The sequence below is a fragment of the Eschrichtius robustus genome, chromosome 19 (assembly GCF_028021215.1).
Source record: "Eschrichtius robustus isolate mEscRob2 chromosome 19, mEscRob2.pri, whole genome shotgun sequence".
Lineage (NCBI taxonomy): Eukaryota > Metazoa > Chordata > Mammalia > Artiodactyla > Eschrichtiidae > Eschrichtius > Eschrichtius robustus.
Window position 1 is genome coordinate 31,340,827 of NC_090842.1, and position 25,895 is coordinate 31,366,721.

Consider the following 25,895-nt stretch of genomic DNA (forward strand, 5'->3'; position numbering starts at 1 on the left):
CCACACAATTCACTTCTTAAGTTGAAATGAGGAGACGCAAAGTAGATGGGAAAAGAAACAAATCATCACCTCGGTCCGTACATCAAGGCAACCCACCGCAAACCCTAGCACTCAAATAATTGTAAGTCGCGTAGAACAGAAGCGGTTTAAAGGGGCCAACGGAGGTACACTTTACTGGAAGGAGCTCTTAGCATTTCCACTAACTCTTCTTTCTTTAAGTTGGATCTTATTCTTCTGACCTCAATGTGAAACCTGATCTGTACGGACAGAACTTTATAAGGTACTAGGCCAAGAAGCTGGTAGTAAATTTCAACTGGCTCATGCATCATACTTAATTAATTCCTGCTTGACTTACGAAAATGGCAGGGAGGCTCCCAGAATGAACCTTTCCCTGGATGGTGAGATTTCTTCTTCTCGCCATGGCACTGTTGCCAACGTTTGGACCCATGAGCAGGTCATCTCCTGGCTCTCAACACTCCTATCTACCTACACAGGGTTCTACCCTCCACATCCTACGTGTCTAATATAGTCTGTGGGTGATGATTCTTTTGCCATGGCAAGCAGGGATCAGTCACTTTTGCCAAAACAAAAGGCAAAAACACCAAAAGGAATCCCCCACCCACTCCCTTAAACACAGAGGTTTGACAGAAAAGAAGTATATTCCCACTTGGAGGCATGGAAAACATAAACAAGCCCCTTGGGTGTCTTATTCATAATGATGCTAATGGAAGACACTCCTCTTCCACTCAAGTATGTCAATGCATCTCTGAAGTCGTAACACAGAAAACCACAGAACACACTGGGGAGGGCAAGAGACTTGTCTAACAGCAGCATGTGATTAGCAGAGGCTAAAGTGTAACCCAGGTAATCCTGGCTTCTGGCCACACAACCCTTCTGGAGATTACTAGTTGAGGTTGCCTTAGGACACACATAACTGTAAGTGAGGTTTTACTCGAAATTGCAACAATCTGATCCTTCTCCTAGTACCCCAGCTACACTCTAATAAGACCCATCCCTTTTCCTCAGCTTTTCCACAATAGACACACACTTGTGCAATAAAGAAGGTACGTCTGTCCCTTTGGGGGTCAGTTTCTTCCATGCAATTTGCAACAAAACGCCTCTTGGATTTTAAGAGAGCTATCCTGTAGTTCTGGTATTGATTTTTCATTTTGCCCCATAACTACCACCACAACTTTACAACTGATATACAGCATGAACGGTTTCCTTGGCCTTAGAGACCAAATTAATCACAATATTCAACAATCTGTTTTTTTATGCCACAGAGGTCAATGTTGGTTTTCAACATAAATTGTAAAAGCCATGGCCAGCGCCCAGTGCCACTTTGGAGATGCATTGCTAAGTTGCCCCCCACTTGTGATTGAATACAACAATGGTTTTGCAAATTAAAATGTTCATGGCTTTAAGTCAGCCCTTATTTAGTCAGCTACTGGGCAACTGCAGGTCTACAGGCTGATTGCTGGCGGGACTCAGAATTCTGACAGCTAACTGCAAGGCTCCATCTGTACACTGTTGTGATCTGATCTGAGAGGAAGTTTCTCAGACCAGCTCTGTCTTCCAAGGATGCTATAGGTCAAACTGAGGGGCCTGAGAAGAGGCCCCTTGTCCTTCTGTCCTTACCGTCCTACCGGCATTTTCCATGCTGAATTCAAAAGTAGGGTCGCTCTTGACCCTAATCATCTCTCCACGGGGTTTGACACTATGTTTCCTTCAATTCTACCATCTACTCCTGGTTTTCTTTGCACCTCTCTGACTGCCATCTCTGGTTGTTTCACTGGCTCTCCTGTGCTTGTCCTTTATACTAGGTCACCCCACACTCCGCCTGTGATGCTGCTTGAATCTTTCACCTGCATTCTCGCTCCCTCACTCCACTTCCTTCCGCTGTGTCTCCATGTAGATGGCTGCCGTGTGTCAGGAGCTTTCAAGCGTGGATGAACATATGGGAGAACATCGCCTGGCACGTGACAGGCGCGGAAGGAATGCCTACTGAAGACATGAATCCAACTCCCAAATCTATACTTGGGTCTGATTCGACCACACTTCAGACCTTCTGAGATTTCCAGATCTTCTTAGATGTTCTACTGGATCCTCAAACTCAGTACGGCCCTCCACGTCCTCCTCTTCTGTTCCTTCGCTCTGTAGATGGTATCCTCATCCATCTAGTAACTAAGACTCGGTATCGTGCAAAATGGCCCGTGACTCTTCCTCATCTTTCATCCCTAACATCCAATTATGAAGTTCTATGTACCTCTCTAAAAACAAAACAAAACCCTGGAATTCATCCCTCTTTTTATTCTATCACCACCCTGGTTCAGAACCTCATTACTGCTCACCAGAATATCTGCAACAGGTCTTCCTGTCCCCAGCCTCTCCTCTCTACAATCTACCCACTGTGCTGCTGCCAGTTACACTTGAGAAAAATGAATCCTCTTCAAAAATCTTTGAAACCACCCCCCGCCGTGATCTCCAGAATAAAGGCCGGATTTCTAAGCATGCCATTCAAGGCTCTTCATAAGTTGGCCCCATTCTCTCCTTTTCACTTGCTCTCTAGTTGCTAGGCGGCTGCCCCTCTCTCTTCCATTCCACCCCCAATAGGTACTCAAAGCACTGGTGACAACGTACTCTTGCCATTTCTGCAAGCCCGCCCTAGTGTTCTAGAGCTGAGCCCTAGCATCCTAGAGCTTTAGCCCTTGCCTAAAATGGGGCCCATCCCTCCTCTTCACCTGCAAAAACTCTGCCTATCAAAAGTCAGTTCACTCTTCAAGGTACAATGAAAAGGAAACCTCCTCTTCCATGAAGGCTACCCCAGCTTTCTCAATCTGACTTATATTCTCCAGGGCACTCTCTCTCAACATTTTGTTTCCACCTCTCATTTGACACTCCACATCATGCCTTATATATGTGTACATCTATTTCCTTAACATGCATGTAAGCTCCACAGGTGTAGCAACTCTTGATTTTCTCCATTGCTTGCTACGTTAAATCTTAAAAAACAAACAAAAAAATCAGTATCTGTTTGCTGCATTCGGCTGAAGCCTGACCTGGACTTTGCACCCCTCTAGTAAATGCCAACTGACTACAAAAAGTACTTTGTCAAAAAACTTTACAGACCCTACTAGAAGAAGATGGAACAATTAGGAAATAGCAATCCGGGCACCATCCCAGGCCAGCCGGTCAAGGCAAGAGGGATACGGGACTCTCAGAGAAGGATGCTAAGTTATCTTAATTTCAGGCCATAGAGAAAACAAATGGATACTCTCTTGGGGGCTTGAAAGTTACCACATTTCTCCCTCATGCTCGAGACATGTTTATAAACACAGAAGGCTATAATAAAACTCACATGAGAGACAAAACTCAACTGCAACAAGTGTTTACATTCTAATCAGGACAACAAATCACTTCTCACCAGGAGATTCCAACTCAGTCAGCATGAGGATTCTTGTATCTGTGCCAAGGATACCCTGGACCAGAGACCCTCCTGGTCCCTTCAAGCTGGATGGTGACTCTGGGCATCAACACAAGAAGAAGAAGAAAGAATGGCATCTAAATGACACCGCTGAAATGACTGTCGAGATTCTGCATGGCTCCTAGTGCCAAAATATATGGGCCCTTGATATTTCCTGATTTGTCACATGACTCTCAACCTAGACAAGCATAGGGCAGTACCAAGGACAAAGGCTCCTGACCTTTCTGACAGGAAGAGGTCGGTAGCCAAGGTTCCTGGGTTGCTTATGTCTGGCAAGGGAGAGAAAAATGTGACCACCCCTAGGAACCCTGGCCTTTCTTAAAGTCTAAGGTGAATGATGTTTGGAAGATACTAAAATTAGGAAAGGAATAGTTACAGAAGGCATAATTGAGGTTCACCCAGAGGCAGCTTATCCTCCCCTCATCCTCATCAATTCACTCATCTGTTCATAATTGTTAAGAATTGGACAATGGCTTCACCAGGAGGCTTACCCGGAATGGTTGTACATTTTCGACTTGCCTCTTACAAAGAAAATTTGGCGAGAGCTGTCTTATTGCAGAGAACAGTACCCAAATTAATACTATGGAATTGGCTTGTATGCCAATAATTGGGAGGAATCTGTACAAAGAAACCACATGGCTATTCACATTCTATTTTACAATATGATCAACGATTCCCTGTTCTTTGCCAAGGGATGATGGTTAATGAGATTCACAAATTAACCACCCAAAATCACTTCATCTATTTTAATGTCTCTAGCAGCACTGGATCTTCATGAAACTGATAAGTGCTCCTAAGCTCTATCTGCCATAAATGCTCAATGCCTCCAGAATAAAGCTCGAGCTTCTGGGCGTGGCTTTCATGGAGGTAACAGGAAAGGACAGCACAGGGACCGGACCAGTTGGACAGGTCAAGGGAGTCCTTCCTAAGGAAGCGGCAAACTGAGCTGAGATCTGAAAAAAGAGTAGAAGTAATCTACACCTATGTTTTGGTGAAAGAAGACATTCCAGGAAGAGGAAACAATGTGTGCAAAGGCCTTGAAGAAGAATGAAGCACAATGCATTGGCTTCGTTGAGAAAATGCCAGGCTGGTGAGAAATACAGAGAGTGAAGTGGCTGGAGGGAAGGAAAGGCAAAAGAGGTGGGCTGAGGATAAAATATTTTAATCTTTACCCTGAGAGCAACTCGAACCCATGGAGGAGTTGACACAGGAAGGGGCATGATTAGATTTGCATTTGAAAACACTACCCTTGGTTGCTGTGTGAAGAACACAGGAGACCAGAGAGCAGCTACTGCAAGAGCCCAGGGGAGTGGTGATAGTGTCTTGGACCAGACTGGTAGCACCAGAGATGTAAAGTGGATATTTCAGGAATAAAAGTTCTCAGAGCGGATATGTAGGGTGGGTGGGAAGGGGGAAGGAAGTCTCAAGGATGACTCCCTGCTTCTCTCATGAAGAGCGAGGTGGGTAGTGAGTGGTACCACTTCCTGAGTTAGAGAACTCTAGAAGGAGACTAGCTTTGGGGCACTGCCAGCCCCACTTTAGGAGGCTTGACTATAACCTGCTTTTCCCATCCTCAACCATTACACATGCTATTCCCTCCATGAGAGATGTCTACTCTCTTCCCATCCCCATCACCACCTGCCAAAATTCTCCCCATTCTATAAGATTTAATTCAGAAGTCCCTGCTGATCAAGAAGACTTCCGAAATCCTACCCATCCACGTGTATCCCACCATCTTCCAAGCTTTCACATCTCTGTTTGTACCTTTGACCGACATCCTCTTCCTTCCACCTTGTATATCAATTATAAAGATGGCTGTTTCCCTTCTGAGTCCTCCACAGAATTTAGGAAATGCAGCAGGCACTCAATACATTTGTTTTGGTTTAAAGTGAGACATCTTTCCTGTTAATTGGCTCATACGTCCATGTATTTGTCCATTCAATCAAATCAAATTTGGTGAGAGGTCAGATACTTACCTGCTGAACAGTACTTCTCAGCCCCGAACCCATGTCAGAATCACCTGTGAGGCTTTTTAAACCTACTGCAACTTGGCAATACTGTACACTGGAATCCACTGGGCCCACAGATTAGACTAATTAAATCAATATCACTGGAGGTGGAACCCACGTGATGTTTTTAAAAAATTAATCCTGAATGATTCAAACGTGCAGCCAAGATTGAAAGCTACATCTGTTGAACCCAAGTCCCTGGAGATGGTGCTCACATCCTTGAAAAGCTGCATAGGTGTCTCTCATGTACAACCTAATGGTGAATGCCTCGAATGCAGAGAAATCACATTCCATACAAGACTGAAAAGATAAGGTTTCTGCAGTTGGTAATGGATAATTCTTGAATGTTTTTAAACAAGGGAGTTTGTAAAATGGACTGAGTCCAGAAGAAGGGACAGCAGGCCATTCAACAAATACCACGTACTAAGCACTAAAGACATAAAATGAGGTGACTAAGAGAGACCCTGCACCCACAAAGCATGTGTGTCTTCACTTTCCCAACAAATAGGTGTTGTGTTCTGACACATGGGCACTGAGAACGTGGCAGAGACAAAACAGAGTCCCTGCCCTCAAGATGCTTATATTCTAGCATAGGAAACAGATCAATGTATAAGACGTCCATTCAGATAGGGATAAATGCTCTGAGGAAAAATAAAGCAGCGTAAAAAGGGAAAGAAAAGGGCCACTCTGAGCTGTCTTTTGAACAGAGACGTGAATGGAAAGCATCGATTCTACGGCATATGTAACCATAAGATGAGTTGAGAGTCTGCGAGAGCTGGAGGGATGACTCAGGTGAGAGGTGAGGGGGCAGTGAATTAGCAGATGGCAGGAGGAATGAAAGAAGAGGACAGATTCAAAACAATAATGCTAAAAATATGCCAGGCAACGTGCGAAACACTACACCTGTTACCTCAGACAACAATCCCGATAGGGCAGTACTTTCATCATGCCCATTTTACAGATGAGGAAACTTGAGCCTCCCCATGTGACTGCCCAGTATCATACACTCGTAAATGATGGAGCCAGGGCTCACACTCGACTAACTTGAGAGCTAAAGCTCTTAACCCGAAAGTATCTAAGCTTGACTACTTCAAAGGGGAAGGGGCTCAAATTGACGTGACTTGGTGACTGATACCATGTGCCATGCTATCAGCAGTAGAACCTGACTTTACAACACAGCAAGAGATGTGACCCAGCAGGGCCCAGAGTGGTAGAGGGGACCCCACCCGACTCTTGAGAATTAGAGTCTACTGACGCAGTTTATGAAAGGGTCAAAGGAGAGCTCTCTACCCCTCCTGAGACCCCTTTTCATCCTTGCCTTTACCTGGAAATATAATTCTAACCACTCCCCAATCATCTCAATCCTCCCCAAAGTCTTCTAGCAATAAACTCTTACCTAGAAACTGTGTGTGCAGGGTGAAGACTTGAACTCACAGTTCCATGGCCAAGCAGAAAAGGGCCCAGAACAGAAAGTGAGTCATCGTTTAAATGACCTAATGAAGCCTGACAGGCAGAGGAAGCATGAAGGTGAGCAGGAGAGGCCACAGAGGCTCATCACAGCAGAACATAACCACCGAAACTCAGACCTGAATAGAATCCAACAGGAATGTAACTCTAAACAGAACATCAGGTAACGTGCCATGTCTCCAGGGGCAAGGAGACCCCCCCCCTTTCCCTTCAATTGATGAAAACAGCTATGGCATTGGACCCTAAGACTCAGCAGGGTAAAGGGCCACCTACTTCCCGTATAAAACTCAATTCCACTGCATAATGCTATCACTGGATGTCAGAGTAACTGCTCTGATCACCTGGACTGATTCAGCTGATTTGGCAGACAACTCCAGGGTGAAAGAACAACTTCCCACATTTACCAGCCAAGGAAATATGAGTGTTCCTTGCTGGAACCTCGAAATCCGTCAGGATTCTTTGGTTGCAAGTAACAGAATGGAGCTTTAGCTAAGATTATTATAGTGATTCAGAGAGCAGACTCTGGAACCAGACTGCCTCGGCTAACTGCAAACCCCAGTTCTGTCGTTCACTACTTCTGTGACCTTAACAAAGTCACTTAACCTCTCTGAGCCTCAGTTTCTTCATAAATAAAACAGGAACCATTCTTCATCAATCATATCTGCAAAAAGTGTTAACATACTGCCGCTGGTAAGGATGTAAGGAAAATAGGCACTGCATCACATAAACTCTACATATGAATACACAGGCATAAATACACACACACACACACACACACACACACACACACAAACTCTGCTATACACTCTACCCATGTAAGGCAATTTGACCATCTCTCTTAAAATTGAAAACACACATATTCTTTGATCCAACAATTTTACTCCTAGGTATTATCATAGATGTTATATGTGGAAATCTTATGTACAGGGAAACCTCATTTTACTGCACTTTGCTTTATTGCACTTTGCAGATATTATTGTTTTTTACAAATTGAAGGTTTGTGGTAATCTTGCATCAAGCAAGCCATTTTTCCAAAAGCATTTGTTCACTTGGTGTCTCTGAATCACATTTCAGTGATTCTTACAATATTTCAAACTTTTTCATTACTATTATATTTGTTATGGTGATCTGTGATCAGCGATCTTTGATGTTACTAACGCAAAAAGATTATGTATGACTCACTGAAGGGTCAGACGATAGTCAGCAGTTTTTAGCCTTAAAGTATTTTTAAATTAAGGTATGTACATTTTTTAGACATGATTCTAAAAATATTCACGTACTAGACTACAGTAAACATAACTCATATATGCACTGGGAAACCAAAAAACCTGAGTGACTAACTTTCCTGCAAATTCACTTTATTGCAGTGGTCTAGAACCGAACCCACGATACCTCCAAGGTATGCCTATATTAGGATATTCATTAAAACATTATTTACAAAAGCAGAAGACTGAATACAGTAGGAGACTGGTTAAATAAATTATGACACCATACAATGAAAAGCTATGCAGCTATTTAAATGAATGTACAAATATGAAAAGATCTCTAAGATACAGTGTTTATTCATTTGAAAAAAAAAGCACATAAATATTTGTAAGTATATAGAATATCTCTGGAAAGGTACAAAAAAATTTTTGTGAATAGCGCTAGCCTCTGGGGAAAAAGAAATGGGTGTCTGGGAGAGTGAGTGGAGGGAAAGACTTACTTTGCACCGTATATGCTTCAATACTTTTTGAATTCTGCGCCATGTGCACGTGTCAGCAAATAGTCCTGGGAGAGCTGATCTGAAAGACCTAGCTCAGGTCACATGCTGTGGAGTAGCCAGACGAAGGCAATGCAACTCCACCTGCATCCACTAAAAGAAGCTGGTCCCCAAAAGAACATCCAGAGGCTGTTAGAGAAGGAGGAACGGACGCTGGATGAACAGAAACAACTGTTTCCCTCAACACGAAAGAGCCTAATTTTGATATGCCAGGCCCAAACACAGGCAGAGAAAAGACTCCAGAGAAACATTCCTTTTATCATATTTTGTTACTAGCATCCAGCCGTAGTTGGTGAATGCATCAGAGAAGGCATAAACACCGGGAGACTTAGCACATGGTGGAAAATGCTGAACTGGGAATTGGGGAATCTGGGTTCTATGTCCATCAGTACCTGGCTCTGTTGCCCCCAAGACCTCCTGAGCCCTTCCTTTGCCAAAAAGAAGAGAATGCGGTGACCATCTCTTGGGTCCCTTCCAACTCTGACGCTCCAGGATTCCGCGGCAGTTGACCTCAGCTTGTCAGAGCCTAGCAGTGTGGGTACCACGGTACAGTCAAAAAATAAAGGGCACGGGATTAATGTTCCAGCCTGGAAAGACAATGACGAATCTGCCTATATCTCTGCTACCAGTTTCTCTGGCACTGTGAGGAAAAAAGAGATGTCAAAGGAGAAGGCATTCTGAAAAGTACAAAGTCCACTGGGTTCTCTAGGAAAGCGCCACCTGGGTGCGACTCTCTCATGAGGTTCTCTGGTACATAAACAGTAGCCCTATAATGCCATTTCTCCATCTCGCTAATAAATAAGGTGGCCTCTACATTATCTCAAGACCTTAGATTCCCGAACAGAATCAAAGTAAAGGCAATCTTGCAGAAGCTCGCATCTGAAGAACAAACTCACAGAGAGTTATTAATCACTCAAGAATTAACGCCTCGTGCATTGGAAGTAATCAAAGTAGTCACTAGAAAATAAAAACATCACAGAGAGGGAAAAAGTGAACGTCTAGCAGAAATCTATATATAAAGGTGGGAGAGACCAGAATGAACAGCCACCATTTACATTCCGAACACTGACTCCGTCTTTCAAGTGGTGTGACTGACATGCCAAAGTGCAATGGCAAATGCAGGACAGCGTGGAGTGCACAATCACTAACTTGGAGCTATTAGCCAAAGAATGGGGAGATACGCATGGGAAAGAAAACGCTCTTTTTCAGCGGTGGAAATGACAGATCACCACACCTGCTATCCTGAACCAAATCAAGTAACTCGTGAATGACACTTTGACTGTATTTCAAAATACTTCTATGCAAGTACTTACGTCTTCAAGACTGCTGCCTCTAGAAAAGGCAATGGAGATGTCATTTCCTCCAAACCACAATTCCAATATCCAAAAAAAAGAAAAGAAAGGAAATAGACCTAAGGTTCCTAAACACGGAAGAGAATCACAGGTGGTTCCCACAAGGGAAGACCTGCCTCTGACCAAAGTCCAAAATTATTAGGCTGGTATCCAATTTTTTTTTTTTATTGAAGTATAGTTAATTCACAATGTTGTGTTAGTTTCAAGTGTATAGCAAAGTGGTTCAGATATACACAAACTTACTTACATATATATGTATACACATACATTCTTTTTCAGATTCTTTTCCATTATAGGTTATTACAAGATATTGAGTATAGTTCCCTGTGCTATACAGTAGGTCCGGTATTCAATTTTTGAGGAAAAAAAAAAACCCATAAAAAAGACCTTGGTTGGAAAAAGCCTCAACTAATTTGTAATTCTCCTTCTGAAAATGTAGTGTTGCTTGTTCGCTGTATTCAGGATGCAAATAGGTCTTGGAGTCAGTGCAAATAATACAATCTTGACTTGTTTCCCAAGTAAAATCTTTGCAAATGCAAGATAATAAACTAGTTTCATTTTATTTTTAGTTGTGCATGTTTAGCACTTTGCTTCCCATGACTTTGATAGGAAAGCCAGTTATTAAGGGGTGAGAGCGCCTTACCTTACAGAGAAATGCATTAGAAAAAGAAGGTCCTTGTTAAGCTTCCTAATCTCTCTCATTACTGGACTCACCCAAACCACACTCCATCCAGTCTAATCAAATTTGTGAGCAGAGCTTGTGTTTTCCCACTACAGTGTCTCTGCTTCGGCCATCTTTGCAGACTCTACCTGGCTCTAGCTATCAAAATCCTCTGTATACCCAAAGGTCTCTGTCAGAATTCACTTTTCTCCTTTGTTTTTCCTCCCTTTGAATTACTTACTGCCTTGTGCCTTATCAACCTGGGAGACACAAGTCCTCGCTTTTTGTATAACTTCACACTATGCGAAGTGGAGCAGATGAATGATTAAATGACTAGGGTGAAGAAAAACATTTCTTTTTCACTCTTTTAAGAGTTTTCAAATATACCATTATTGTCCAATTTTCTAAGGTATCTTTCATAAAAATATCTCAGCATGGAATAATAGAAACTAAAATGCAAAAGGGGGAAGATTCTGAATTTTCAGATTTTAAAGACAGAAACTAAGTGTCTTCACATACTGCTGCTTTTATGAGAATATTCTATTCAATTGCCAGGTTTTTCAGACAGCTCAATAAAAAGGTCAGCTTCTTTCAGGGCTCTTACTTGCCTTCAAAAATATTAATCAAGGCTATTCCAATCAAGACAGAAAACAACACTGCTTCATTAACGAAACTAATAAGCCAGATTCTTTCTCCCATTAAAGAAAAAAAAGAAAAAATTAAAAGACAGGTCTTGACCTAGAGATTATCATGCTAAGTGAAGTAAGTCAGACAGAGAAAGACAAATATCATATATTGCTTATATGTGGAATCTAAAAAAAAAGATACAAATGAACTTACATGCAAAACAGAAATAGACTCACATACACCTGAAACTATCACAACATTGTTAATCAACTATACTCCAATAAAATATAAAAGGTTAAAAAATAAAAAAAGAAATAGGCCCACAGACATAGAAAACAAACTTATGGTTACCAAAGGGGAAGGGGGGGAGGGATAAACTAGGAGTTTGGGATTAACATACCCACACTACTATATATAAAACAGGTAACCAACAAGGACCTACTGTATAGCACAGGGAACTCTACTCGATATTTTGTAATAACCTATAAGGGAAAAGAATCTAAAAAAGAAAAAAATATATATATACACACATGTGTATATATATGTATGTGTGTGTACATATATATATATATATATATATATATATATATATATATAACTGAATCACCTGAAACTAACACAACATTGTAAATCAACTATACTTCAATTAAAAAAAAAAGACAGGTCTTGAGAACCGCAGCAGGACACCTTATGCTGTGCGTGCCTGCCTAAGTTTAGGACACCATCTATGCTTATTCCGTCTCAAGATGAGAACGAGATGGAGCGCTCCAGAAGAACTAGTCAGAAGACCTGGGCATCAGCAGCAAACAACTTCCTCAATAAAGACAGAGGAGAAGGGGGAAGGAGAGGGGAATCTCCAGCCCCCAATGGCATCTACCCCAAAATCCTCTGTAAGGCTTAGATGGCCCCAAGGAGCCAAGTCAGCCTCATGGACTTGGCCTCGGCAGTTCTGCTGCTTATAAAATGACCAAGCTTCTCCCTTTGTTCTGGCAAAAGACTTCCTGTGAGAAAGCAGTAATCCTTTAAAGCTTTCCAGTCCAAAGGTCTCTCCTGGTTTGTATTCCTCCCATCCCCATCCACCAGAGGAAAAAGCTCAATCACATCACAAGGCATTTCTTGGTTCCAAGCTGTACTGGGTCTCAAGGACTCCTGGTGAGGAGAGAAAACTGGTCATCTGAACATCCTTTCCTGGGATCTGTCTGAAGGGTAGACAAGCAGCAAAGATGAATATTAACATGCCTTCCATCATCAAAAGCTATTGCATACCCAAAGGATGATAAATATTTTAATCAGTTTTCAGCTTGTCGAGCAGAAGTCAGTTTGCCCCTCAGAGATTTCCCTAGTTCTGTACCCCACACCTGTCCAGTTCACGCCACTTTCCCTATCTAACTTGGGAAATTAGTCATGAAAAGTCCAAGCTCTGTTGGGGAACTCATTTAATTTGATGACAACTGTACTCTATTAAGTTTTTCAAGAATAGGGAAGTCTAAAATACGGAGAATGCCAACAAATGAGGCAAAAACACCATGATTCTAAGTTTTCACAGCACTATTACTCGGGGAAACTTAATAACCTACTTACATCTCTCATTTTTTTAAAAAAAGAGTTTTCATATTCGCATAAGTTGTTCGCCAGTGATTGCTCCATCTTCACAGTGCAAATGCCAAAGGCATAAAACAGAACATTCTGGTATATCCTCTGTGCTCTTGATATTATTATTACTTTTTAATGTTCAAGACGTTTTGGGGGTACCGCTAGGAGGGTTACGTTGGTTTAAAAATAAAACTAACCCCAAAATATTCCTGTGAAGCAGGACCTAACATTTGAGGAAAATGTACAGAGTTAAAAAGAATGTATTGAAGGCTATGCTATTGAGCCTGAAAGTGAGGAAATGGCAAGGCTGGAACGCTGACCCAACATGAATTCGTTTTTTTGTTTTGTTTTGGCTGAACCCAGGCCCCCTGCAGTGGAAGCGTGGAGTCCTAACCACTGGACTGCCAGGGAACTCCCTATTTCTTTTTTTTTTAATTGAAGTATAGTTAATTTACAATGTTGTGTTAGTTTCTGGTATACAGCAAAGTGATCAGTTATATATATATATATATATATTTTTTGTTATTCAGATTCTTTTCCATTATTGGTTATTTATAAGATATTGAATATAGTTCCCTGTGCTCTACAGCAGGCCCATCCTTGTTGTTTATCTATTTTATATATAGTGGTGTGTATTTGTTAATCCCAAACTCCTGACTTTCTTTAACAAGTTAGGGGTCGATTACCTACTAAATATCAGGCACTGTTCTAAGAGCTGGGGAAACAATAGTGAACAAAACAAAGTCCCTGCCCTCGTGAGGATTCTATAAGTAGAGGCAGACCGTAAACACATACATGGTATCACGGCAGGCAGGGGAGTGCAGTAGGAGGGAAAGCAGAACAATGTCACTCTTGCTCTGCAACCAGAGAGAGCTTGGTCAGAGAAAACCCTCTCCAAGGAGGGACAGGAGCAGAGAGTTGGGAAGGAAGTGACAGAGTAAGTCAGGAGAGGGAAGAATGTGCCAGACAGAGGCAACAGCAAATGCAAAGGCCCTGAGGCAGGAGGAAACCGGGCATGTTCTAAAGACAGTAAAGAAGGCTAGGAGGGGGAGGGGGAAAAAGACTTAGGTGGGGAGAGGACAGAGTGGGTGGACAGATCCTAGAGGGCAACTAGGCCCCTCACAAGGAAGTTGGATTTCTGAACGGGATGGTGAGTTTGGGCCAGGGCAGTGAAATAACCTGACATACTTGAAAGGAATACTCTAACAGGGGTGAACATATAAGTGGTAGAAACAGGGAGGCTATTTACACCAAGGTGGTAGCAGAGAGGGTGCTAAAGAGTAGTTAGATCATGAATCTATTTTGAAAATAGAGCTAACTGGATTCACTGATAAATCAAGAGATAAATCAAGACAACTCCAAGGTTTCTGGCTGTGCAATACTGTGCAATACTGGGAGAAAGGCTAGGGGGAGTTATGGGAATCGAGAGTTTGGTTTTGGATTTGTTACATTTGAGATACTTATTATTAGATGGCTGAAGAGGGCACACCTTTCCCAACTACGGTTCAGGTGGCCCAAGATATGAGACCCCAGCACCAAGAAAATACTAATTTATTACAAGGACTGGCATATCCCACTACTTTCGTCCGTTAAAAAATTCACTGGTAACTGCATGAAAAGTTTATGATGTTAAATAAAATACAAGCCTTCTTAATCCCTCAACATCTGTTAAAGAAGATCTGATGCATAATTCTGGGCAATTTCGTAAGTGCTCATTTAAATTAATAACATTTAAGTTAGTGGGATATATATTATCAAGCTACCACCTGTTCCAGGTCTTTCTAACCAGAGCAGATTTGTCTTGAACACTGAAAATTAATTTTGAATATGGCCATAAGACTCCAGATTTTTATGTGAAGGCTAATTTTGTCAATCAATCAAAACCAAGTGGGAGATTATCTGAGATTTTTATACACATCAAGGAAAAATTTACAAATGAGATTGTCACAGGTGGTTCCAGATGGGCTGAGATTGTGTAAGCAAATACCAAAAAGTTGATCATAATTTACGTGTTAGGGGAAAGACTGTGTTAAAAGTATCATCTACAAATGATCACAGAGATTCTTTCAGGAAGACCGAAAAGGCAACATATCAGTTTCCTTTGGTTTAAAAAAAAGGTCATTTTTTGCAGATGTCAACAAGAAGAGAGCAGGATGATGGTTATGTTACCCTTAATGCACAAAAGAGTCGACTTAATGTGTTCCCAGAGCTCTCTGGGATTTCGGCACTTGGAGCACATTTGTCCATAGAGACATTTTTGCAAAATATGGAAAGATTCCCAGCCCTGCCTCCCAAAGTATTTAGCCCACAGTAAAGGAGAAACATTACGAGAGTAGCCCTGAGCTCCAGACCACTGTGAGTCCCTTTAGCTCCAGGACTGACCCTAGTTCTAGACGAAGGGAAATGGGAAACAGGGAGGGATGCTGGCACTAAGGAGACTCAGTCAAATGACCTCTAAGTAAGGGGTCCAAAATTGACACCTGTTTACACTTCCTTCTAAAATCACTCCTGGTGATGACTTGCATGTGTATGGTACTTTTATATTTTACGAACTCTCTCATTTGATCATCAAAACACTTTTCTTCAGAAGGGAACAGTTTTAGGGACCATTCAATAACCACCTTGGGAAATAAGATCCTAAGACCTTGATTAATATTCCCAACAGTTGGTACATAGCCTTTGGAAATCTTGCTTCCCTTGCAAAACCGCAGGCCTGTCGGGTTTTTGTTTTGTTTTGTTTTGTTTTTTTAAATCATTTCATTCCTTTAGACTGACCTTCTTCTAGAATATGTCAAAGATATTTATAAAAAGATAAATGACAGACTAGAGCTGAATTTACTGTCCCACTCCCTACCCCAAAAAAACCCAGAGGAAATAAAGTATACATTTGTTTTATGCTCTATCTTTTCTAGGAAAAATGGAAATTCCTACCATCCCAATCTGGTCCGTAGGTTTCTGAATTCACATCTGAAATGCTACGATGGTCTGCTAGTCAAAGCAATCCAAAATAAATTCCAGCAGCCAAGGCTCCAATAGCTCCCCAGGGAAAACTAGTGGGCTCTTCACACCTTTACATCCATCTGAATTCCAGTGTAGTTAAAATTATATATTAACAATAGAATTTGTCTACTTAAAAAATATATCAAACATATGTGAAATGGGTGTGTGTGTGTGTGTGTGTGTGTCTGTGTGTTTAGTAACAAATGCTAACAAAATTTAGCTAAAGCCTATGAAACCAGGCTCACATAGAAACCTTGGCTGTTTATTCCGTTTTTCTCTCCACAAACTAATAAGAGTTACGAGAGATGGCAAGGCTTTCCCTTGGAATCTCCCGGCTCCTGCTGCTTTGTCTCACCATCTTCAGCATTTTTAGCCTTGTTCTCATGGTGAGCAGAGCAGAGGCACTGGAACAATCCTCTTAACATTCCTGGAATGTAACAGGCACTTCCTAGTCCTTGGTACCAATAAAGCTCAGCTCTCACACAGCTCATGGAAGGGTTAAAAACAGAAAGTCCTACCCACTGGTTTGCTCTGATGTTCCTGGAGATATTGTCACTGGATGTATCCTCAGTAGAATTCTATTCAACACCTCTGTCTTTAAGTACAAAGCTGTAGGCTGTAGTAGCTTTAAGAAACATAAGTATCCCTTTTTTCTGCTGCACAGTATCTGTGTGTGAAATTCTCTAAAGGGGTTTAAGTATTTACCCTGAACACTATCAGACGGTTTCTGAAATTTTCCTTATCCAGTTGCAAAAACACTTCAAAGAGAATCATAAACACAGTCCTTTGTGCTTTCCATGCACATTCTGTTTCTGAGGCTTAAGCCTGAATTCTCTTGGAATTGTAAATTTCTTCCCAAAAAGACAGGATTCACAACACTTTTTTTTTTTTTCTTAATTCATTATTAAGTCTGCAGCAACAAAGGAAAAAACTGGAAAAATCTGAGAGAAATCCAGAAGGCAATCAAAGGCATCAAAACCTGTTCGAAATTCATTGCTAAATTATATGTACAATTTCCCCCCAGATATTTTACTCTTAATAGAATAATACAGAGGTGTGGAATTGGAGTAGGGGTGGAGAGGGAGGCATATAGGAAAAGAACCAACCTTCAGTGAACACGTTTAAGGTAAGAAAAAATGTGAGCCAAGGGTTTTAAGCCACTATAGTTGAAAAGTGACTTTTTTCTTTTCTCCAAATTTCCAAAGCTAAACAAACATAGAGGGTCCCAGAGCTCAGAGTCTGCATACATAATTTGAATTGTTGGGTGCTTGTGACTGTTTACCTGCCTCCAATCCGTGCTTCTCCTGAGCCACTCAGCACTGTACCAGTCAAAAAGGGGAAAAGGGAGTTTAAATCTTCATTTAAAACCACTCGACATTTCACACCAGATCCTAAATTACTATAATATACTTTGCTCCTATATCAGAAATGCTAACTCTGAAAAATGGAAAACAGGATTAATATTAGCAAATATAATTTAGTATATACATTAACGTTAAAGGGGAGAGATATATAAATATAATATATATATATACACATACACACACACACATATATATATATATATGTTGATGACTCCACCGTTAATATGGACAAAAAATTAACATTTATATTTATATCACTTTCTTCCTCACACCCCCAAAAATCTTTAATCTTGGAAGAAAGTTTAAAATGAACTTAGCTAACTGAACTATAGTATGATGGCAAAAACCAGTATACCTCGCATATATTTCAGTATGTGAAAAAGCAGCCTTGTTCCTCTATTCAGTTACAAAGAATTTAATCTAAAGCACTGTGATGATAGCTTCATTAATCTCTCCAAAAACAAACAAACTGCTCCTCGGCCCAATCATTCCCCACCTTAGTGTAACCTACACTAAGAAGGGCTCAGCCAGACAGCAACGGGCAGGGTCCATGGCCTGAGCTTTCCCAGATGATTTACACAGGCCAGAATGACAAGCTGAAAGGCATGACTCATCTTGAAACTAAACGATTACAACTAACTCTTAAAGGACAACTTTCACATTCTTAACTATCTTTCTCTCTTAAAACTTTAACAGCAAGAAACTGGTAACAGTATTAAATAAAACACCTACTCGTTTTCCACATCTCTCTGCCCTCCCGTGCCAAATTTTAACATAAATGGGTAGAATTAAATGTAGCCAATAGCTTACCTAACATAATTATATGTTGTGTTTTACACTGTTTCAAAACGGATACATTAAAATAATCCAGTCTTGGCTCTGACCCACTAAAGTCAATAAAGGTTATTAAGGCCAACTGCCATGTAAATGCACTGCTATCCCAGCACGAGGAGCTGTCAAGACAGGAAATGCAATTCAAAACATTCAAAACGATCAAGATCTACCCTTGTCTTCTAGAAAAAAAAAAAAAAAAAAGCAATGAAAAAAGAAGGAGGAAATTTCTCTCCAGTACAAAAATCATCCGTACTTCTGAAAATGTTTACTCTGGAAAGTATTCTAGAATATTTTATTGAATTATACCAAATTGACCTTTTTTTTTTTTTTTTAAGGTCAAAAGGAAATGAATAAATGTCATCAATTTAGAGGACATCACACCTAGCATTCTTTTCTGTATCACTGTGAATTCAATAGTGTTAAAACATTTTTATAGGTAAAATAAATGTCAGTTTTGCAAAGTGCGATACCAGACCCTAAGAGACAAATGGCCTATCCGTTGAATCTCTGGCTACAGCAAGACTTCCTCACCTCACAGGAGAGTTCGGCTTTTCATATTTTTTACCCAGAAAGCAAAGCCTGTACAGTTTCTTTCATATGGTAACTCTCTCTTATCCTGAACAGTCTCTCCATAATACGCTAATCTTGGATGTGGGGTGGTGGGCTGGTTTTAAAAAAAAAAATAAAACACAAATACAAATATTTGAATAGTGTTAGTGTCACAATACCTTCCTGAATAGCAAAATGAGAGACAAGACTAGGCTAACTTCCCAGGTTGAAAGAAAGGGTTCTGGTGCTCTGGGCTTAATGGCTCATAACTTCATGAGGTAATATTCAGGGAAAATGTGATATTTTATCAGGATGTCATTCAAATGTAAGGTTTAACATTTACATCACAAGAGCATGCCCAGAGTAAAACTATCCTCGGGAAGGGAAACGGCAAGAATAAACAGTGTGATAAAAAAAACGTTGCAAAAAAAAAACGTTGCTTGCTGGAACAGGGGATTGGCAGTGGAGGCTAGGGGAGTTTTAGACACAGCTGATTAAACTTTTTAAAATATGTGACTGGTTATGACATGTGAAGCAATTACCATTAATGGAAGAAATGTGATTTCAAAGCTCATTTTCCGTTCTTCTTTTATATCCTACCTGAGACTACTCCTTTCCAACCACAAAGGAAAAAAATGAACACAGAGACAGAGAGGAATTACAACACAAGTCTCTTCCCTGGTATGAGGGCTGTCAAAGGTTGCTTTAATCACAAGCAAAAGGTGAAAAGTAACGTACATATTGCCCGAGGTTTTTTGTTTTATTTTCTCGCCAAAAGAGATCAATGCTATGTTGCAGAACAGACAAAATACATTAATTAGAGAAATCTTTCCAGAACACACATGTGATTTTTACAATTCAAAGCAGCATAACGATAAAGAAGGATCATTTGTCTAAAAGGATCATCATTTTGAGTCGTATATTCCCTGGAAGCAAAGTGAGTACATTCAGAAAGGCCGTTTGGCTTAGTCTAATTCTATAGAATCCAAATGTGCACCAAACATTGCACTTTTTATGTTAAATTGCTGTTGAATTTGTTAACCCACAACTGATTTCCTGTGTTATGGAATCTTGGAGATTACAGCTAACTTGAAGCAACAGGGATAATTCTGGACAGTTAATGGTGCATTTGTCTGCATTTTCCTGAAAGGCTTAGCATCTGGGGGCCTCAAACTGGTAGCTCAACACTGCCCCCTACTGCTCACAACTGAAAAAATATGAGGTGGGCTGGGACAAGGTGGGAATGTAACCAGCCAGTGCCAATTCCACCCAGAACACACAAATACCAGATGGCACTCACTGCACTAACAGCCACAGAACCACAGACCTGCCCAAAGATTATTCTCTTCTGTCTCTTCCAATAGCAAAAGTAAATTATTATGAATTTGCTAAAACTCATTTAAAAAAAGGCTTGAAGCTGAAATTTAATTTAGAAGTGCCATTCCTTTTATCTTGGCCCAAACCTTCACTCTGCTGATAACGATCATCCTGAGACTTGCTGAGACACAGAGGCCATTGATTTCACTCAGAACACTTAGCAATGCCACACCAACTGCAAGGAAACTCGCTCTGGAGAATGCCCAAGACTGTTCTTCTTTTTAGGATTTTTACACAAGAGTTATAAAGGGAGACAGTCGATCTAATGTGCCATCACCGCCAAATTAAAAAATATATGAATAACTAAATAGTTTAAGTGAATTCATAATGAACATCACTGGTAAGCTCACAAAACCAAAGATTTCACTTTAAAAAAAAAAAAAAAAAAAAAAGCCCTTGAACAAAAGCAATACAAAAACATTAAAGAAAAACAATCAGTGAGCTTCTTTCTTATTTTGCCAACTCTAATTGTTTAGCTGTTAGAGTTTGCCAGCTCTAATTCAAAGAACCGTCAAATTGCAATCCCAAAGTCAAACTGATGTCTTAGTGTCAAGGTTGGGCAAGTAAAGAAGTTCTAACTCAGATGCAAACAAAACCAGAATTACACAGTGAAAAAGAAATTCCCTAAACATGAAGCTGCCTTTATGTACACATCCCATAAAACTGGAGCATACTCTACACAGGCTAATTTTGGGAATAGAACTAACTGAGGAAATTTCAGCATGAACGTTTCATTACCTCCAAACCCAGTTTTACAAGGCTCCGTTTTGCACTGATTCAAGTCTTCGGAGAAATCCATTTTTGTGATACTATTAGTACACTAAAAGGATTACAGTATTCCTCCCCCCGACATATATTCGTGAAAAGGCACGGTTTAAAGATTTAAGGAAATGTCTGAAAAGCAGAGACTTCTGGATTCTGACCCAGACTTTCGAACTGGGGCCCCTTCAGGGTCGTGACTTGATATTTTCAGTATTATAAAATAGGGATTAGCAATGACTACCCATTTCTGCAGATCAGTTCACTGTTTCTAGCACATCTCAAAGTCTGCGCAGTGGTACTCTCTCAAGAGTTTAGCAGGCTTTTATCACTTTTCCACTACGTTCCAAACCCGACGATTTGGAGGTAGAACAGTGAGGTGGTACACGGCATGACCCTAGAGCCAGTCTTCCTGAGTCCTAATCCCAGCTCCCCAACTTAGTTGTATGACCTTGAGGAAGTCAGGGAAACCTTTTGTGCTTCAGTCTCCTCATGTGTAAAACGGGGGAAAAAATACCTACTTTATGGGGTTGTCATAAAAGTTAAATAAAATAGTGTCTGGTACTTAACAAGGATCACATAAGTATTTGCTATAATTACTATCATTGTAATTCAGACTTACTCCAAGTGGCCCCAACTTGCCTTCTAGCTACATTTCCTACTACACATCCCCTGAATCCCGTGCTCTGATCACACTGTACTTCCCCACTCCTGATCTTGTTTTTACAGTTCCCGGGGCCTAATGCTTCTCTCTGAATGCCTTATCCGACCCTACTTCTCCCCACCCAAGGTCCCCAAAAGCCACATCTGCTGTTTCACAACTGTCCCAGCTCCAGTGCTCCGAATTTAATACTCCAGCCTCTGGATGGTGATTTTTTTTTTTAATCTCTATTACAGGATTTCATTTTAGCTAATGCAACACCTGGCTATATTCATGCTTCTCTCCTTGTTAAACGGAATGTAGTGGTTAAGAGCACAAGCTACAGAGCCAGGCTGCCTGGGTTTCAGTCTCGCTCTGCCACTTACTCCATGACCTTGGGCAAGGCACTTAATTTCTCTAGGGCTTGGTTTTCATGTCTATACATTAAGGTTCGTAACAGTTTCTGCATCTCACAAGGACTGTTGTAAGAACTTTAAAAGTGAATATAGGGAAAACTCTTAGAATAGTGCCTGGTGCATATGAAAATGCAAATGAAGTTTAGGACTTGTACTGTTCTCATCGTCGCTGCCCAGTGTATGTCTAACACGGTGCCTTACATGTCGGAAACGCTCAATAAAGGTTCACTGCACTGAACTAAGCTTGTACTGACAAAATCCCTGGCTGTTCCCACTACCTTACCAAGAGTAACCTAACTCACTAATTTAGAAATTTTTGTCTTTATTTATTTATTTTTTAATTAAAGTATAGTTGATTTCCAATGTTGTGTTAGTTTCAGGTGCACAGCGAAGTGACTCAGTTATACATATATATATATATATATATATATAAATCTAGGGCCCCCCTGGTGGCGCAGTGGTTAAGAATCCGCCTGCCAATGCAGGAGACACCGGTTCGAGCCCTGGTCCGGGAAGATCCCACATGCCGCGGAGCAACTAAGCCCGTGCACCACAACTACTGAGCCTGCACTCTAGAGCCCGTGAGCCACAACTACTGAAGCCCATGCGCCTAGAGCCCGTGCTCCACAACAAGAGAAGCCACCGCAATGAGAAGCCCGCGCACCACAATGAAGAGTAGCCCCCGCTCGCTGCAACCAGAGAAAGCCCGCGCGCAGCAACCAAGACCCAACGCAGCCATAAATAAAATAAAATAAAAAATAAATCTATTCTTTTTCAGATTCTTTTCCATTATAGATTATTATAAGATATTGAATATAGTTCCCTGTGCTACACAGGTCTTTGTTGTTTATTTTATTTATAGTAGCATGTATCTGTTAATCCCAAACTCCTCATTTATCCAGCCCCGCCTCCCCTTCCCCTTTGGGAACCGTAAGTTTGTTTTCTATGTCTGTGAGTCTATTTCTGTTTTGTAAATAAGTTCATTTGTATCATTTTTTTTTAGATGCCACATATAAGCGATATCATATGATACTTGTCTTTCTCTTGCATTTACCCATGCAAATCAGGCAGCCGAGGATTGCCAGAGCACAACATCCCGGGAAATCCGGTCCCAGATACTTACCAGGCCTTCCATCTTCTTCCACAGCTCTTCCAGCTGAGTCATAGGTTGACACCACCAATCGGTGCACCTTTTGTATCGACTGCCTTGAAACCAAAACTGTCTCAGCCACTCAAACTCGACCTGGGGATCATAAAGACAAGCCTGTGGTTATAATGCCCCCGTGGTGGACAATCAAGGACAGTAAACTTCGTCACTCAGTTCTCCTCCAGTAACTTCACAGCCATAGGGTGAGAAAAGGTGAGAAAAGCTCAGCCTAACCAGTTCCCAATATAACTTGGAGTCTCCTGAGCCTTTTTGCAAGTCAGGAAGAGAGTAGTCTTAAAGCTTACTGAGACAACCCAGGTCAGGCTGGGGAGGGGGTTTTCAGTCACATTCATCACTCGGACATGAGGAAACTATAAATCAATCAACAACAAATCCTGAGATCCTAAAGTTGACAGCAGCCTGCACTGTGTAGGATGGGAAAGATATAATCAAACAAAATATGTTTTCATTAAATATCTTTCTTAAAGAACTAGTATTAAGAGCAAAACACAGCCACATATTAGAAGATATCAATTTTAAGCTTCTTAGATCTAAAATAAACAAAGAATTTACCCGTGGGCCAGGAGGAGCTGGTGGTAATGTCAACTCAGACAACATGAACAATATAAAGTTAATTATGGCGGCATAAAACCTACAGAGCCATTTAAATTGTCACTTTCAGTTCAGTCAGGGCAAATGACAATAGGTAAAAAGCACAGTAAAGACACTAACAATTTATTTTCCTTCCTATGAACCTACTATGGTAAACTTCAAATATCTGCCTCCTTAGCATCATTCTATTCTAGCCAAACCCCATTATTCATTTGATAATCCATTCCCTTCCTCAATCTCAGCCCATGTGGTCTGGGTAAAGCTCCAGCTCTTACACCAGGAGTGGAACGTGCAACCCAATCTGAGCCAATCAGCCCATCACACTTCTCCTAGTCACATAACTGGGTTTGGGGGAAACAGGCATATGTTCAATCAGAATAAGTCTTGAGACTGTCAGAAGATACAGGAAGAGGATTCTTCAAACATTTTGCAGAATGGGAAGAATGGAGGCAACACAGTAGGAAGCAGCTGCAAGATGAACAGTTAAAAACCGGGTCCTGGTGGCATCAACTGACTCTTGATCAAGCTATTCCTGAAGCCCTTTGTGCTTTAACCAGTTCGGGTTGAGTTTTCTGCTTCCTGCAGTTGAAGTAATCCCAATATGTGTAGGTGAGAGGCTGAGTAAAGCTTTGAAAGAATAAGAAATTGTTTCCTATCTATTTTCTTTCACTCATCTCCAACTTGAAAATCAAATTTTACAATCAAAGTACAACTTCATTCATCCCAAAGCTCTTTCTACCTCTGTTGTCTAAAGAAATGTAGAGCTTTCACAGCTTAATGTTGAGTAAGGTTGGCTTTGCTAAGGTAATCATGTTCCATATACAGGCACAGGGCTATCATAATCTTCACCTGTTACCACAAAGAATTTTTTTTGTTTGTTTATCCATATTGAACTTTCATGAGGCAAACAAAAGCAACTTGTGAAGATTTAACAATGGTGAAAATGGCTCAAATAACTAACCTGAGAACACCAAGTCATATGAAAGGGTTTTAGTTTACATTAACTAAATGTTTGTTTGATATGTAGAATTGATTTCAGTTAAAGCTGTTTAAACAGAAAAAAAAAAGGAATGTAGACAATATTCAGACAATAGTTGCTAAACCTTATCTGCGGTATTAAAAGACAGTGGTTAACGGAGGTAAACTTAACTGCTTTGAAAGGAAAATGAATACAAGTGTAGTTCAACTTCTCTTTAGATACAGGTTTAACAACATTATTTGTTACAAGAAAAAAAGAGTTCTTTTTAATAGATTTCACATAAAATTTGTTCACACTATAGGAACAACCTGTCAGCAAAGCATCAAGCCCTATGTTTGGGAGAGCTGAAAGGGTTTTTCTATCTTTGGGCTGGTTTTTTCCATTATAAGAACAAAACATATAAACCTTGGCAACCATGATATCCCAGGAAACAAAATAATTATCATATGTAATTAGTTCATTCAGCCTTTAAAGGTACAATAGAGTCTGGATTTCAGTAAATGAAAACTCAGAAGCAACGAGAGGGGCATACCTGGAAACTTTGCTGTTGGACAAGAGAGCAAAGAAAGACCCTGTCCATTTTAGTAAATAATGACTTTATCTTCCTCCTTAGATGCCCAACTATCTTTTGAAGCAGACAGTGTCATGGTTAAGAATAAGGGTTCTGGAGTCAGTTCAGATCTGGGCTCCACTACTGAATAGTTTTGTCATCTGTAAAATAAGGATAATTACATAATCACCACATAGGTTTGTGGTGAGGATTAAGTGGGTTAATAATGAACAGCCGACCATATGCCAGGCACTTGGTAGATACTAAGGAAACAGACCAAATGAGGCCACAAGGCCCACCACTTACTGTCCTCAAGAATCTCACAATCTTATGAAATCTTCTGAGCAAGAAAAGTTTTAACAATCATGTCAATTCATGCTCACCCCCGTTCCACTGAGGCCAGTCAGAAAAGTTCAACCCTGAAACTTATTCCCAACAGAGTTTTTTTCCAGGGGTGGAAGTACTGCCCAGGAGATACAATCTTTGTGGGCATCAAACCCATTGGCATGTATTTTAATCAACTCCATAACCTGACTTTTTCACTTCGATGTTGTGGGCAAAAAATATTACAGGATATTCATCAAATGCCACCCTCACCAGTGCTAACATTGCCAAGAGAAGCAGTTGCCTCCCTCCTTAAAATTAATTAAGGAAGCAAAAAATACTTCCAGCTGCTTGATTCAGTTTGAGTTACCAAAAAAAAAAAGGTGTGC

The 25,895-nt window shown here is 40.7% G+C and overlaps 1 protein-coding gene across 1 annotated transcript in view; it reads right to left on the reverse strand.

Moving 5' to 3' along the window:
• FTO (FTO alpha-ketoglutarate dependent dioxygenase) overlaps positions 1 to 25,895 on the reverse strand; it is a 371,459-nt gene that overhangs the window by 181,174 nt on the left and 164,390 nt on the right. Inside the window, exon 7 of the mRNA XM_068528237.1 lies at positions 23,018 to 23,137. Within this exon, the coding sequence (XP_068384338.1) occupies positions 23,018 to 23,137 (120 nt within the window). The remainder of the gene's footprint in view (positions 1 to 23,017; positions 23,138 to 25,895) is intronic.